This window comes from Cricetulus griseus, chromosome 4 (assembly GCF_003668045.3).
Source record: "Cricetulus griseus strain 17A/GY chromosome 4, alternate assembly CriGri-PICRH-1.0, whole genome shotgun sequence".
In the NCBI taxonomy this organism is placed as follows: domain Eukaryota; kingdom Metazoa; phylum Chordata; class Mammalia; order Rodentia; family Cricetidae; genus Cricetulus; species Cricetulus griseus.
Genome location: NC_048597.1, coordinates 56,318,625 through 56,335,194, shown reverse-complemented (window position 1 = coordinate 56,335,194; position 16,570 = coordinate 56,318,625). Strand labels below are relative to the sequence as shown.

Here is a 16,570-nt window from a genome sequence, read left to right as displayed (position 1 = left end):
AACACACACACACACACACACACCACACACACCACACACACACACCACACCCACCCACCCACCCCCCAAAAGCACTCTGGAAATCATAATCTTGTTTTAAAACGGTAGTAATCTAACATGCCAATGTAATGTTTTCAGATTTTCCTATGAAATTGTTAGCATGTAAACTAGAATTTCTAACAAACAATTATGTGGTCTGTGCTACAGTTCAGACCAAAGGAATTCAGAGTCAGATTCCAAGCTCAGTGAAGGAAGCCACTTGTGGTGTCTGTGCCTTGACTAAGTCCAAGTATCAGACGAAAGCCTGGAGATTTAGCTAAATGCACAGATATCCGGCTGCTTGTGCTATGTGCGTCTTTCCCTCTTTATTCGTCTGACCTTTTTCCAGGGAGAGAGCAGACTTATATACACTTACAGCACAGTGGAAAGACCCCAGTTGTAAGAGCTTATGGAAGAAGAGCTCGTGTTTTCCCAGGTGTAGTGAGGCGAGGCCGGGGCTATAAGCCAGGACTAGAACACAGGATGCACCTGTGGTTATTGGCTGACAAGCAACTCACAGAGACGTCTTGGGGGCCGGGACCAAACATCTCCCCCTTTATATATAAATTAGTGCCTATGTTAGGTGACCAGGACTTTGACACCAACGTTACCCATCAATGGAGAAATGACCCAGACTGCATGACCCTCCTGTCTTAAGTTGGTTGGCATCCCCTTGTTCTCACCGGTCATTGGCTGCCTAATTTTTCTGTAGGCTCAACCATAGTTGAGCTGAAGGATTCTCTGTGGTCATTGAGTAACAAATTGAGCCTGGCTTTGTTGTGCCCGAATCACAAGGATCCCCAAAGAGACCAGGGAGACAGACAACCGATGCAAATGCACAAGGTTTATTAAAATGTCCATCCTTCCGAGGGTGGGACCCCCGTCTAGCAAGCTGACACAGCAGCCTCCAGAAGGGGTGAAGTTCCCTGTCTACTGCTTGGTTTTAAAGACAAAAGTTACAGGATTACATCAGTAGGTACAGGTTGGTTTCTGATTGGTTGACATTTGGGAACAATCAGGAAAATTTCTCAAAGTCATATTTTGGCATAAAATACCTGTGTACCAGGTATTCTCATTGGTCAGTGTTGAGAGGGAACATTCTGTGGTCTCTATGGTCTGTCTTGTTACTTGCAGGTGGCCTGTTGTTTACAGATACCAATAGTTTTTAGAACTGTATCCTGGAGACCATAGGGGAGGTTTTGGTCTCTCCGGGAGTTTCTTTTGTAGCCAAATAGTTCCCAGGAACCAAGTACCTAGGAGGCTGGGGCCGGGGTCTGGCCTAGAGACAAATTCTGAAGTCCCTAGGTCCCTGCCTACTTTCTATAACAATAATCTGCCCCCTGACTGGCAGGCCTTGGCTATCAGCTTCCAAATTCCTAGGGGTAAGGCTAGCAACATTCCCTATCAGTGTCTGGGTGAAAACTGCTGTTGATCTATAATGAACATAAGCCATTCTTAGTTCGTTGAGCTGCTTTAATGGTATTGGCATCTGCATCTTGCTTATGTTTCTCTGAGTATCTCTATGTTCCTATATAGGACATGTCTGAAATCCCTGAGCATCTCTTTCTATCTGCCATTTGTATAATATTAGCGCTTGCATTGAAGACATCTGACCTGCTGTGAAAGTGAAATACCAATATGGAGTCAGGTGTAGAAATTAGGATATTTATTAGGGGGTGCCCTACTTACTCAGAACAGCCTAGCCAGCCGGCAAGGAACAAGGTAAGTAGAACAAGCCGATGATGGAAGGGAAGAAGGGGCTCCCAAGTGCGTGTCCCTCACTCTTAAACCTCCCTCACATCACCTTGACCACACTCTAGTGGGTGTGGCCATGCGTACCTGTAACCAGCCCCGAGCAGGTGTGTTAGGGTGTCCCCTTACATGCTGTGGCTGCCTGCCACAACTCGAAGGGTGTCTGTACCGTAGGCTGACCCATGCTTATTGCTTTCACAGACAAAGGAACATTTCTCTAATCTGAGGAAACCTGCAAATTTCTTATGTCCTGAGAGAGCGATTTCACTAAATCTTCCAAGCCTCTTAGCTCCTGCTGAATTTTACCACTGGGTATTTGCCTCTCTGTATTCCCAGTTTAAAATGAAGGAAGTGAAGACTCTCCATCCTGATACTTAGCAACTCTCTCTTTATACTCATCCCAATCAGGCTGCCCTGTATATTCTTGTTCATCAGTAGGTCTCCTCTCTATTACATTGCTAACCAGTTCAGGGGCAGATATTTCCTGCTGTCCTGCATGTATGCGTGGTCGCACCTTCATTTCCCCAAGCCCTGGGGCAGCTCTGATATAGCTGTGGTGGTGGCTTCTGCAAGAGGGAAGGATCCTTTCAAACTTTTAAACTCTAAAATCTTCTGTATTTGCTTCTGCTTTAGTTCAGCTCTCCTGGCTATTAAAATATACCAAAGTAAATACACAATCGCCTGACTAATAATTCTCTGTCTCATATCTCTAACTATATCTGTTTCTACTCTCAAGGTTAACTCACTTCTCTTTATCATCTGGCTAATATTCCTGGTGATTACCATTTATAACCAACCCAATTTAACTGAAAAATATACATTCATAAACGATATTTGGAAATCAGGCGTCATTCTTTCCAAACTACTTCCTGCTGATTGGGGACACTGAATTACCATGGGAATCCTAAGAAAACCCAGGAAAGCTGACTGTAGTGGTCTATGACTGCATTGTCCCAGATGTCTTTAATGTTGGATCACCTGGCCATTGCTTCATCAAACCATGTTAGTCTGAAAGGAATCTACAGCTTTTCATTTCTGTGAAAACAAAAGCAGAAATTTTTTCCAAGTAACCTGCCATTATACTTAAATTTTGAAGTCAACGTATTTTTGAAATATATAAGCAGCATTTATAATCAAGCGTATTTTAGCAGTTATTCTTTCCTTGGCAATTGAACAATTCAAAGACAGCACAATATCATACAGTATCTGGGCTCTCTGTATTTTCCTTTTTTATTATTCTATTTTTCTAATTTTTAATTTTCATTTTCTATTTTTCTTTTCATTTTCTTTTTGAGACAGCGCTCCTCTATTTCCAATCCAACTCTCTCAGGAGTTGAGGCAACAATCCACCCTCATAAACTTTACTTGCTGGTGCCAGCCTTCTGAGGGCTTTCTCTCAGGGTCTCCTTTCTTTCCCGATCTCTGTGGAACCTCCACTTGTGGCATCCATGCCACTACTAAGTCTGAGTATCTGTGGAAAGCCTGGAGATTTAGCTAAACGCAGAGACATCCGGCTGCTTGTGCTATGTCTTTCCATCTTTATTCGTCTGACGTTTTTCCAGGGAGAGAGCAGACTTATATACACTTACAGCACAGTGAAAAAACCCCAGTTGTAAGAGCTTGTGGAAGAAGAGCTTGTGTTTTCCCTGGTGTAGTGAGGCGAGGCCGGGGCTGTAAGCCAGGACTAGAACACAGGATGCACCTGTGGTTATTGACTTGACAGGCAACTCACAGAGACCCCGTGCGGACCCAACAGCCACTAATACATGTTGGGGTAGAAACATGTCTAAATGTAAAACTAGCAGAAGCAACACAAGTTGGAGGTGTGTGTCCAGGGGCCAGTCCTCGGTAGATTTCTGATTTCTTCTGGGAATCAGCTACTGTGTCCTCTCTTGCAGGTCAGTCTCTGTCTGAAGCACTCTTCCAGATCGCTTAGACACACAAGCAAATTTTCTGATAGGATCTTGAAGCTGCCCACTTTTTCCTCAAGCCTTTGATGGCTGTTCTGGAAGCATGGAGTAGTTTTCCTATAAACTCTTTATTTAAAAATAGCATCCATACCGGAATATACAAAGTCATGAAGTTTTAGAATGGAAATCTTTACCCCACTGTGGTAGATTCCTAACATCCCTGACGACTTTCCCAAGGTTCTTAGTTTCCCTTCCTCCTCTCTTGGGCTAAACCTTTAACTTTGGGTGGTCACTGTGCTGATTGCTAACATCCCACGTTAGTTTTAAACCCTGTATAAATTGTATCATACATATGTTGTCTTTTATCCCCTACTTATTTTGTTCAATTTTAGTTTTACCGATTTGCCCATGTATACTGCAGGTTTTTTTTTTTTTTCCTTATCAAGGCCTGTATCCCATTGTGTAACTAGGCCACAAGTGATAATTCATTCTTATTTGTTTACCTTTAGAGAGAGAGAGAGAGAGAGAGAGAGAGTGTGTGTGTGTGTGTGTGTGTGTGTGTGTGTGTGTGTGTGTGTATGTGTGTTCAGCAGTGCTGCTAGAAGACACTGGTGAATGTATATATAGATGTCTTTTTTTGAGAAATATGTATAGCACAATGGACAGGCGTGTCAGCGGTAGTCATGTTGACATGTACAGTGAGTTAGAAGAAAGAATAGTGTAGATATTCTTAAATTAGACTAGAGATGGGTGACCATGTTAAGTAACTATGAAGAGGTTGTCTGTTCTTTCATATAAACATATGCTAACGTTGCATTAAACTGTTGAAGCGTATAATAAGGTAAAAGTATCTGTGTAATTGAGTACTTGTGGGCAGAGACTTGGGGGGGGTTATGTGAGGAGTAGAAAAGTTGTAGGAGGTAGCTGTAACATCATGGATTGTGTCTGTCTGTAAAGGTCTTGAAAGCCAACTTGGTGGCTTGCTCCTGTAGGTTCAGTTACTTGGAAGACTGAGGTCAGGGAGGCTTGAGCCTGAATGTTTGAGGCCAGCCTTGAGCACCGTAATGAGACACTATCATTAGAGTGCCAGAAGAAAAATCAACAAGAGGACTGGTTGCTCGGTCCCCAGTGTCATTGTGGTTATGTGTGTCTAGAGGTGGTGTCTAGAGGATGGATGAGTGCTCAGCATCATCTCTTCAAATCCTGCAGTTAAAGCTAAATCTTCGAGGACTGGGAACGTATTGCAAAAGGGATCAGAGAAGAAGTGTGGGCGCTGCAGAGACAGCTAAGTGGTTAAGCGCATTCACTGCTCCTGCAGAGGACTTAGGTTCAGTTTCCAGACCCACATGACAGCTCACAACCATCTGTAACTCCAGTTCCGGGGGATCCAACACCTTCTTCTGACCTCTTCAGGCACCAGGCATGCAAATGGTACTCACACATATATGCAGACAAACACCATACATAAAATAAATCTAAATTTTCTTTTGATAAATAATGAAGTGACATCTTAGCAAACATCCTGTCTGGCTTTTAAGGAGCCCTTTGCAATACAATTCTGTTCACTCACATGGTTTGAAATACAATGTATGAGTCCCCGCTCCTATAACCAGGCAGACTTGTAGCTATGTTCTTGTGTCCTGTGAACCACAACTAGCATTTACTTCTAACTTAGCATTTTGAATGTTTGTTCTTCACTCCAAACCTTGACCCCTAAGATCTGGCCCACAGGTCCTTCGTTATTGGGCTCTTTGACCACCTGCTTTGAGCTCCAAGTTTGTAGCTCACTTCCTTTCTTCTTGGTTTCCTGCCTTGTATACACATGGCAAATGCCACCTCATCCCTTGTGATGCCCTGAGTCTTCCAAGTTCTCTTTTGGACCCAAAGAAAGTCTCTAGACATTCATTAGACCATGACCTTTAACCTGTCCCTGAGTTCTGAACTTACCTCACCTGTGTCCTACAGGAAACATACACTTCATTAAACACGTTTGAGCCACTTCTCTTTGTCCCTTCCTCCTGAGTTGCCTCAGCCGGGCTGTCTGTTGGCAGCCAAGTGACTCTGCTCATACATTACTACTTTACATGAACTACATATGCATTCATAGATTACTGCTCCTTACTTTGTTGTCTTAGCCAGGGAACTTATAATTTTAATTGTGTTTCATATTTTTCTAACTCTCAATGACTCAGCCAGGTTTTGTATTGAATTTAAAATAGTTTTTTGGGCTAGGCATGGTGATGCAGCCTTTAATCCCAGCACTTTGGAGGCAAAGGAAGGTGGGTCTCTGTGAGTTTGAGACCAGCCTGGTCTACAGAACAAATTCCTGGACAGCTATATGGAGAAACCCTGTTTAGGGGAATGAATGAAAATCACAAAGTAATAGGTATTGGGTGCTTGATCTCTAGAACTGCAGATGTTTTAGGTTGATGGCCCAGTGGGAGAGAGCTAGATTATAGTGCTGTCACAGTTTTAGATTGTAATAAGCACATTAGACATGATTTTCCACTTATGCTAATGAAGTCCAGTCTGGTGCCTAATATTCTTTGTGAAGAATAAAACTGGTGTGCCTGAACCGTCGTCATCTAGGGATCCAGCACAGGACTGGTTTCACTGACTTAGGGGCTGACAAGTTGAAATGTGCTCAATAACTAATTTAAAGAGGATTTTTGAGCTGTGTCCTTGGTCTTCAGAATTCTGAGGAGGAAACCTTTGCTTCCCACCTGCTTTAGAGTCACAGCTGAAGTGAAGCACAATGTCACCAACACTGTGGTGTGCAGGGTACAGGGGGAATGGAACAGCATTCTGGAGTTCACCTACAGCAACGGGGAGACGAAGTACGTGGACCTGACCAAACTTGCCGTGACAAAGAAAAGAGTGCGGCCTCTGGAGAAGCAGGATCCATTTGAATCCAGGTTTGTAGCCCTCATGTCCAGTCAGGAAGGTCAGGAGCTCTCTGGAGTCTAGTTAAGCCACTTCACTAGTCATGTTATTTATAATTTGTATCAGCTTTGCCATCGATAAAATGAAAGAGTTGGTCTGATTTATTTAACTTTAAAACCCCTGCCAGCTATGACATTTTATAGTATATAATAACTGTAGTATGAAAAATAATTGGCAAGTTTTTGTCTCCTACATTAAAACTAACCTTGAAAACTCCTAGTTGCCTGAGATGCCTCCGAGGGCAAAGGCACTTGCCATGCATGGCTGACAACCTGAGTTTGATCCTCAGAACCCATGTAAAAGGTAAAAGGAAAGCACTGACTCCACAGGGCTGTCCTCTGTCCCCACAGCATACTGTGTGGCTCCCTCCCCAGTAACAAATTAGAAATTCCACTGGCCAAGTTTTCATGTTATATCAAAGATCTGAATTACTTGAAAACTTCATTAAAATTACTCTGTTTTGCAAGCCCAAGAAGTGGTGGTGGTGCAAGCAGATCTTTGTGAGTTTGAGGCCAGCCTGGTCTAGTTCTAGAGCTAGTTCTGGTCTAGAGCTAGTTCTAGGACAGCCAGAGTTACACAAGAAACCCTGTCTTGAAAAACTAAAAAAAAGAGAAACTCTTTTGCCAATGTGTCTTTTTTTTTTTCCTTGAAAAAAAAAAAAAAGTTTCTCCGTGTAGCTTTGGAGCCTATCCTGGCACTCGCTCTGGAGACCAGGCTGGCCTCAAACTCACAGAGATCCGATTGCCTCTGCCTCCCGAGTGTTGGGATTAAAGGTGTGTACCACCAATGCCTGGCACAACTGTGTCTTTCTAAGCTGGTTTTTCTTTGCCTGCCTTCACTAAAGTAACTATCACAATAGACTAAATGTAGAAACAGACACTGTTACTAAACCAGACATTAAAGAGACACTGGTGGATTGCATTTCCTAATTTTGTATGTGTCTACCAGTAGTTTTCTTTGGAGGAAAGTTTAACTGCATCTTCAGTGTACAGGGCTTTCACAGTTACCCATCTTTTTTTTTAGTCAGAGTCTCAACAAAGCGTCACCTTGGCTGGTATGGAATTTACAGAGATCCACTTGCTTCTGCCACCCAAGTGTTGGGATTAAGGAAGGGTGTGCTAAAATTTGTATCTTTAAAGAAATTGGTTCATCTAATTTATCAATTTATTGGCAGTTAATAGTATTTATTACCTTACCTCCTATGGATCTATGTAGGATGTGTAGTGATGTCTCAGACTCTGTGTGTGTGTGTGTGTGTGTGTGTGTGTGTGTGTGTGTGTGTGTGTGTGTGTGTGTGTGTGTTCTGGTGTCTTCACTGCATGAGGGTGTGAGGTACCCTGGAACTGGATTTACAGATAGTTGTCAGCTGCCATGTGGGTGCTGGGAATTGATACCAGGTCCTCTGGAAGACCAGCCAGTGCTCTTAACCATTGAGCCATCTCCAGACTCATTCTTTATACTGGATTCCACCACCACCACCACCACCATCCCACCCATGATCAGTGTGATTAAAGGTTTAATTATACTCAACCATCTTTTGGTTTTATTGATTTTTTTTTCTTTTAAAACAAAAATATTTTCTTTTTAAATTTTTTTCTGTTCTTTATAGTGCTGTTTTTCTATTTTTTCATCATTTCTTAATCTCTTCCTTTTTAAGTGTTAAAGGAAACACTTAAATCAGAGACTTTTTTTTTTAAGCAGTGTGTGTGTGTGTGTGTGTGTGTGTGTGTGTCTGTCTGTCTGTCTGTCTGTCTGTATGTCTGTATGTCTGTATGTCTGTATGTCTGTCTGTCTCATGTTGTGTCCTGTGGTGCCCCTTGTCCCCCAGGTTCTGAGGGTCAAACTCAGGTCACGTGACATGTGCTATGAGTGTCTGTGCCTGCCGAGCCCAGGGATTTTTCTATACCTGGACAGAAACTTGAGTATTGGGGCTTAATGTGGTAGATGGTATCTGCCACAACTGCCTGATTATACCATTGTAACAAGAAAGCCATGGGCATGTTGTAAGTAAATAGCTGGCCACTGTTGTAAGATTTTTTTGCACAAAAACAGCCAGTGGCCAAAGTGTGACTTGTGGTTTAGATCAGCATGTTTTTTTGTTTGTTTGTTTCCCTAAATGTTTAATACAATGTTTTCCTTTAAAGACTGTTTTATTTGTACACCACACCTCATTACTTTGTGTTTTTGAAACAGCCTCTGTAGTCTAAACCTTGAGAGCTGTTCTATTCACAGTTCCTTCCTACTCCCACTCAGAGCCCAAAGATCTATAATCTACTTTTTATCTGCAAATGTGCCTTTTCTGGGTATCTTCTATATGTGGAATTTTATAATATATGATCCTTGTGTCCAGTTTCTTCTCTTAGCTTAAGTTTTGGAAGTTCATCTATCACACAGCATATATCAGTAGTCAGTTTCTTTATTTTAATTGCTGAGTAGTATTCCATTGTGTGGGTATGTCAAACCATTCTGCAAATAATACACATTACCAGTTTGAGGATAAGGTGAATCATAAAAGTGAACATTTTGTGACCAGCTTTTGTGTAGACATGTGTTTTCATTTTTCTGGGTAAATACCTAGGAGTAGAATTGCTGACCATAGATTGCTATTTTCCAAAGTTAGTGTTCTGTTTACATTCCCATTGGTACTGGATTCCACTTCCAGTCTCTCCACATTCTCCACTGTCTGTCTCCTATACTCTATGTTCTAATAGGTATGAAGCCCTAGTGGTTATAATGTCTTTTTTATTGGATTGTTTGTCTTCTCTTTGTGCTGTGGGGCTTCTTTGTGTCTCAGGCTGGCCATGAACTCTCTGTGTCACCTAGGATAGCCAACCTTCAACTTCTCATTCTCATGCCTCTACCTCCTACTGGGATCACAGGGTATTATATGCAACTGGGGACTGAAGGCAACCACCACATGTGTTAAGCAAGCCATATCCTCAGCCTCATTCATTTCAACCTTTTAAAAAATATGTCGTGTTACTTGCTAATTTTTGAAAGTTTCCTAAGAACAGCTATTTTGTTGTTTTTAGGAAACTTGAAGTGCTTCTTAAATTGAACTTGTCAATTTAAATCTGTCAGCAGTTGCAGCATTCTGTGGCCAACAACAGGGCCCTGCCTGCCTGTGCTCTCAAAACTCACAGCTGTGGGATATAGATCTGATTCAGAAAATGTAAACTTTAGAAATTACTGAGGGTAGGGGGAGGCTGCTGGGAAGACAGGAGGAAGGGGAAGCTGTGGTCAGAATAAATTTTTAAAAAGAGAAAAAAAATTGCTGTGATTTTTAAATTATTCCTTTTAAAAGAATGCTTGTAAAATAGGCCATTTTTAATTGTAGACGATTATGGAAAAATGTAACAGATTCTCTGAGGGAATCTGAAATTGACAAGGCCACAGAGCACAAACGTACCTTGGAGGAACGCCAGAGAACCGAAGAAAGACATCGGACTAAAACAGGCACCCCCTGGAAAACCAAATATTTTATTAAAGAGGTATGTTCTGCGTGCGTTCAGTCAGAACTCTGGCTTACCTAGTTACCTTCAGTCACTGACTCTTGTACGTGTTTCTTTTTAAAGTAGTCCAACTAGAGTTTGCAGCAGTGGCCAATTAGTAAAGCCCTTACTTATAAATATGAAGACCTGAGTTCAGATCCCCAGAACCCACATAAAGAGCTGTAACTCCAGAGCTAGCCAGCCAACCCAGTAAATCAGAGAGCTCAAGGTTCAGTGAGAGACCCTGCTTCAAAAAATAATGTAGGTGGCCAGCAAGGTGGCTCCGTGGGTAACGCACTTGCCACCAAGCCCAGTGATCTGAGTTTGATTAGGATCAGCATGGTGGAAGAAGAGGACTGACTCCCCAAAGTTGACTCCACACTTGCACACAAAATAAATTAAATAAATAAATGCAATTTTTAAAACAGAAAAAAATAAGGAGAATGACTGAGGAAGCAACCCAACATCTGGCCTCCACCCTCATGTACGTAGTACATATGTGCACACAGACGCTCACTCAGACACAGACAGACAGACAGACAGACACACACACACACCACACACACACACACACACACACACACACACACACACACACACACACACAATTTAGCTTAACTGGGAACTTTCTCATGAGCTTTCCATGATTTGTTCAAGTAATAAAGCTTTCCCACAGATCAGATAAATATATTTGGAGATTAAAGTGGGCTACAAATGAAAATGCTAACCTAATGTTCAGTAGTAGGAGGTGCAGGGTAGTTGACTGTCTTTTACATCACATCTTAAGCTCTGTTCACTTCTCACATCACCGTTTAAGGGAGACAGAAGACATTTCATTGGCCATGCAGAGATTGTGAAGGGGCTAGATGGAGGGATGATTGGCATAAAGAAAGAGAGCCAGGGATGCATTATTGTAAGTTTCTTCACAGTATTTGACTTACTACACAGAAATGTTTACCAGGGACTGGAAGAGTAGCTCAGTGGTTTGAACACCAGAACCAAAAAGTTCAAGTACATGATTAGAGCCCAAATTACCACCAAGCAAGTCTTGCAGACAACATCAAAAGACACTGTATAACAATCCAAAACATGGTGGGTGGTGGTGGTGCATACCTGTATTCCTAGCACTCAGGAGGCAGAGGTAGCTGGATCACTGAGTTCAAGACCAGCCTGTAGACACAGGTCTACAGAGTAAGTTTCAGGACAGCTACGGCTACACAAAGAAACCCTGTCTCGGGGGAAAAAACAAAACAAACAAAAACAAAAAAATAAAGCAATACATAATTGGGAGTGGAGAGATAACTACCTGTGCGGATGACCTGGGATCAGTTCTCAACATCCACATTGGTGACTCACAACTACCTGTAACTCCTGTTCCAGGAGATCCAGTGCCCTCTGTTCTTCTCAAACACCTGCATACACACAGTACACATACACTCACATAGGCACAGCCATATACACATACAGACTGTGAGATAGCTCAGCAGAGAAAGGTGCATGCCTCGTGATGCCGACGCCCTAAGCTTGCCTCTGGGACAGCTCCCAAAGGTTGTGTTCTGACATATGGGCTTTGTTGCACACACATGGCTAGACACTTAACATACACATGCAATAATAAAAGTTTGTTTTAATTCTGTAATTCATTTTAATAGCTTCTGTACTTTTATTTTTTCTAAACTTTTACCAACTATTTTTTGAAAAGGAATAACAAATAGAACATTTTTACTTTTTTGGGAGGGCAGAGGAGTTCACACTTACTAATATGGAGGTAACATGACACATGTCATATTAGCAAGAATGTCAGGGTGCTACTGGACATGGTAGTGCACGTTTTAAGCCAAATACTTGGAAGGCAGAAGCAGAAGGAAACACAGGCAGATAGATCTCTGTGAGTTCTAGGCTAACCTGGTTGATATAGAGTTCCAGTCCAGCTAGGGATACTCTGTGAAACCCTGTCTCAGGAAGAATGGATGGATGGATGAATCAGGGCTGCCGTTTAAGTCCTGTTTTATAGGAGCTCCCTGTTTAGTCCAGAGCTAATTTTTAATGATAGATCTGTTCCTGTTGTACTTATTTCTTTAACCCAGGTTACCTGGATGTAATTTTGAATAGCAATCACAAATGTTTATTCGTATAAAAATAGAGATGCTAAGCTGGTGAGATAGCTTAGCAGGTAAAGTCACTTGCCACTTAACCTGGTAGGTAACCTTCCTGGAACCAATATAAAGTTGTTTATTTCCTTGTACCATGTTGGTTCCAAGAAAGCTTTTAATTTGGGCTGGCTTACAGTTCAGAGGTTTTTAGTTCATTATAGTCATGGTGGGAAGCATGACAACATGCAGGCAGAACACGGGACTGGAGAAGGAGCTGAAAGTTCTACACACAGGTCAGAAGGCATAAGAAGAGAGTGACACTGGACTTGGCTTGAGCTTCTGAAACCTCCAGCCCATCCCCAGTGACACTTCCTCCACACCTACTCCAGTGAGGCCACACCTCCTAACAGTGCCATTCCCTGTGAACCTTTGGGAGCCATTTTCATTCAAACCACCACATGTAAACATCTATAATTTGTATGAGATACTGAGGTTCTAGCTCTGGGTGTTTGTCTGCATGTGTACACGTTTACCACATATGTGCATGGTGCCTGTGGAAGCAAGAAGAGAGTGTCAGATCTCCTTGAATTGGAGTTAGAGTTGTAAACTACCTGTGTGGGTGCTGGGAGCTAAACCTGGGTTTAGTTAGCAAGTGCTCTTAACTGTTAAACCCATTTGCCAGCCCCTTTATCCCCACACACTGTGATGGTAAGCAGATGAAAAAAATGACAAGTCTAATGAAAGAGTGTGTTTGTTCAAGCCTAGATGATGTGCTTTGGTAACTGTCACTAGACTCATAGTTTAGAAATGGACGCTCAGACCTGGGTCCCTTTGTTGGTCCCTTTGTAAGTGTTAACCTTGGCACAAGTGCAGCAGACAGGGTAGAGTTGTCTGGTATTAACGCTTGTCCTTCCCTTTGTGTGACTGGATGGTGACATGTGTGTGATCACACATGGGAAGACTGCAGGGTACCAGTAAGGCTGAGGGTGGTTGCCAGTCCTAAATTGAGAGCCTCTGTCCACACGCTGGCTCTTTGCTCCTAGGATATGGATGGAGACTGCTGTATCTCCTGTGTCCTCCACAGAGCTTAGCATATCACAGATGCTTCGTAAATACTGTATGAGAACTTTCACCTCTCACAGCCTCCATTTTCTTCCTGCTGGACTCAAACTCAGTCCTCCTGCTCAACCTACAGGTGCTGGGATTATAGCTGTGTGCCACCTACCAGAAGCTCAAAGCCTCTGTTTTGTGTCTGAAGTAAGGTGACTGGGTAGCACATGATAAATGTTTTGTATGATGTTGTATGACATGGTTAGCAGACATCTTTCCCACAGAGCAGTGTAAGTGCTGAGATCTCTAGACCAGATGGTTTCACATGGTGAGCAGCCTGGTGGTTGACGTCATAAAGACATGAAGTGACATCCCAGTAAAAACAGTTGCAGTCCAGGACAGATGGTAAACTCAGTGCCGAATTTGACGTTAACAAGTAGGGATTTCTAGGCACAAGGCAGTGTGAAATAATGGCCAGGGGGGTGGGGTTAAGTTTGGTAAGTTTGCATAAACTGGTCCTTGGGATTCATTGCTACAGCAGGACCCACCGGTCAAAGACAAGGCTTATTCAAGACATCTCCAAGAGCCTGACTGGTTCAGCTAAATTATTTATAAACTGAAGGAGACTTGGGGGACACACCTGACTTTACCTACCTGTGTGACCTCGGGCGAGCAGTCCTCATTCCCCTGACCGGCACTGATTGCCACATGCCTGCACCGGCTGCTGCATTCTGCATTATTACCGCAGCTCTTCCTCCTTCTGCTCTTTGGTCGTTACTTCATGAACATTTCCTTGTTCTCTGCCTGCTACCTGTAATTCTGAGGCTCCGTCTGCAGCATCTTGGCAAATGACAGGATTGCTGCAGGTGACCTCTGCAGAATTACATGTCCAAGGGTCACAAGTGGTATTTGCACACAACACAGTTGCTTTCCTTGCCTGTCTGACAGAGTCTCTGACACTAAAGGGGGGGGGGTGGCATTCTGGCTCGCTATTCAGGGCTGTAGTCTGTTTTAGTGGCAGGCAGGAACATGCTGGGCGCTTGAGAAGGCTGGTTGTGTCACCTTGGCAGTCAGGTCATTAGAAAGCAGAGCTGGGCAGAATCCCCTTCAGATCCCAAGTCCCCCAGTGGACCACTGCCTCCAGTGAGGCCTCACTTGTAAAAGGTTCCTCAACCCCCTTAACCACCATCAGACTGTGGGGACCATTCACATTCAAACCGTAGCATCCCTGAAAGCTGCAGGCATGGTCTTGTTCTCTGGAGAGCTCCATTTGCAGTTTCTGACTGGACATGCTGGCAGGGTGCTGCTTTAATCCCTTTTCCTTGTTTCAGGGAGATGGCTGGGTTTATCACAAACCCCTTTGGAAAGTAATCCCGTCACAACCAGCAGAGTGACACATGCTTTCTAAGATTGGACCAAATGAGGTTCTCCTCTGTGTACCCCAAGCCCTCTCAGACGGAGTCCTTGCACTGAGTGACCTGCCTCCTAATTGTACAGCATGAAACTAGCTGAACACGAATGTACCTACTCGAGCCCATCACCCTGCAGCAAGACCAAAGTGTTAAGGACCTGTGATGGGCCTCTCGGCAGCCTGTTCACAACGTGAGCAATACCATCTTACAGCCTTCCACCCACCCCACCAGTACGTGTGTCATCCTCTATCTGGCCATGGTCCAAAAGCTGCTCGAGCCCCTGGTTTGTACGGGGGCAACAGATGACAGCGGTGAGAACTCAGTGACTGTGGTTCCTTTGTATTGAAAACTTAAGTCTCTTGCAGAGTTTTTTGCTTTCTGTCCATTTCTGAAGTATTCACTGATCTTCTAAACCAACCAAGAGGGAGACGAAGGTGACCTATAAGTGGATTCAGCCATCGTGCCTGAAGTCAGTGTTGACACATCACAAGGCCTCTTTTCCTCCGGAGGCTGTGCCTGCACCCAAGGAAGCCCACCACCTGCTCTGCTGGAACTCTCTTTTAAAAGTGTATTTATAATTAGAATTGTAACCATGGAGGAATTTTTTTCTTCTGAGCATTTTAATATACTTGAAAACAGCATTGACTTGAAAAATTTCAGAACATTTTTCAATACCTAGTTTTATTAAATATTACACTTAAGAGACAATTTTTTAAAATGTGTTCATGTCAGTATGAGATTTTGGCCTTTCTCAAGAACTAAGGCATTAAAACAATAGCAAATATTAAAAAAATACAACTGTTACTTTTTCCTTACCTATTTTCATTTGTAGGTTCATATTCAGTATTATGTGCTATCCTGAGTAAGTTTGCTTTATCTGACCTCTGTTTACTCAAAAGTTAAAACTAAACTTGTTCATGTCTGTCAGTAATTCAATTATGTCTGTGACTGAGTGCACATAAAGTATGGTTTTATTTTCAAGGAAATTTAAATGCTGAAGAAAGGGTGTGAAATAAAAAGCAGGAATTTGCATTCAGGTACAAATTGGTTTTTTTAATAGGTATTTTATTGGGGTTGAAGAGTTGCTGGCAATGAACAGAATAGTGCTAATTATGGTTTTCATTTATTTGAGTATTTCCTGAGCACCCGCTGGTGGTGCTGACCCTTGTTACTGCAAGCTACCTTCACTGTTCCAGAGTGGTGCCTTACCCTGCTCCTGCCCGTGGTCTTCCAGTCGGCGTGCAACATGCACCTGTCACTCAGCAGCCGTGCCAGTCGGCTGCGCTGTGCTCTGAGAAACTCTTTTCTTAGAAGGGTTAAAAGGATGAAAACATCAACAATGATTTTTCAGCACATTGTAAATTAAAAGAATTGGTTTGTGTACAACCATTTTCCTGATTCCCTTTTCATTTTTGCTGTGAAGTGCACTGAAAAAAAAAATCTCAAAATGAGCTATAGTTCATGTGTTGGGAAAATTGAAAAAATAATAAAAATAGAGAACAGCAGTGTTGTTGTCTGCTTTATGAGTGGAGAGAAAAGGTCTGTGTGTGTGTGTGATACACGCCCCCTCCCCCACCCAGAAGCTATCTCCAACTGATAGTCACTTGCAAATGAAAAGTTGGGAGTCTCCTGGGGAAACAAACCACTCTTAAGGGCAGACCCCATGGCCAGATGGCCAGCACAAATACAACTGGCATCTTTGCTTTTGAGTTTTTATGGGATCCCGAAATATGCAAACATGCATCTGTGTCTGTATGTGTTTCTTGTGCTTTTTCATTGGCTCCTTTTCTTATTTGATTGTTTTGTTCTATTCTGTTTGTTTTTGTTTTATTGTATTATATGTTTGTTTACTTGCTTGCTTGCTTGTTTTTTGAGGCAAG

At 42.8% G+C, this 16,570-nt stretch overlaps 1 protein-coding gene across 1 annotated transcript in view; it reads left to right on the top strand.

Annotated features, from left to right (window-relative positions):
• Positions 1-16,195, top strand: part of Osbpl11 (oxysterol binding protein like 11) — a 68,658-nt gene extending 52,463 nt beyond the window's left edge. The window contains exons 11-13 of the mRNA XM_027412809.2: positions 6,434-6,616; positions 9,982-10,135; positions 14,610-16,195. Of these exons, the coding sequence (XP_027268610.1) occupies positions 6,434-6,616; positions 9,982-10,135; positions 14,610-14,672 (400 nt within the window). The 3' untranslated portion in view covers positions 14,673-16,195. The remainder of the gene's footprint in view (positions 1-6,433; positions 6,617-9,981; positions 10,136-14,609) is intronic.
• The last annotated feature ends 375 nt before the right edge of the window (positions 16,196-16,570 follow it).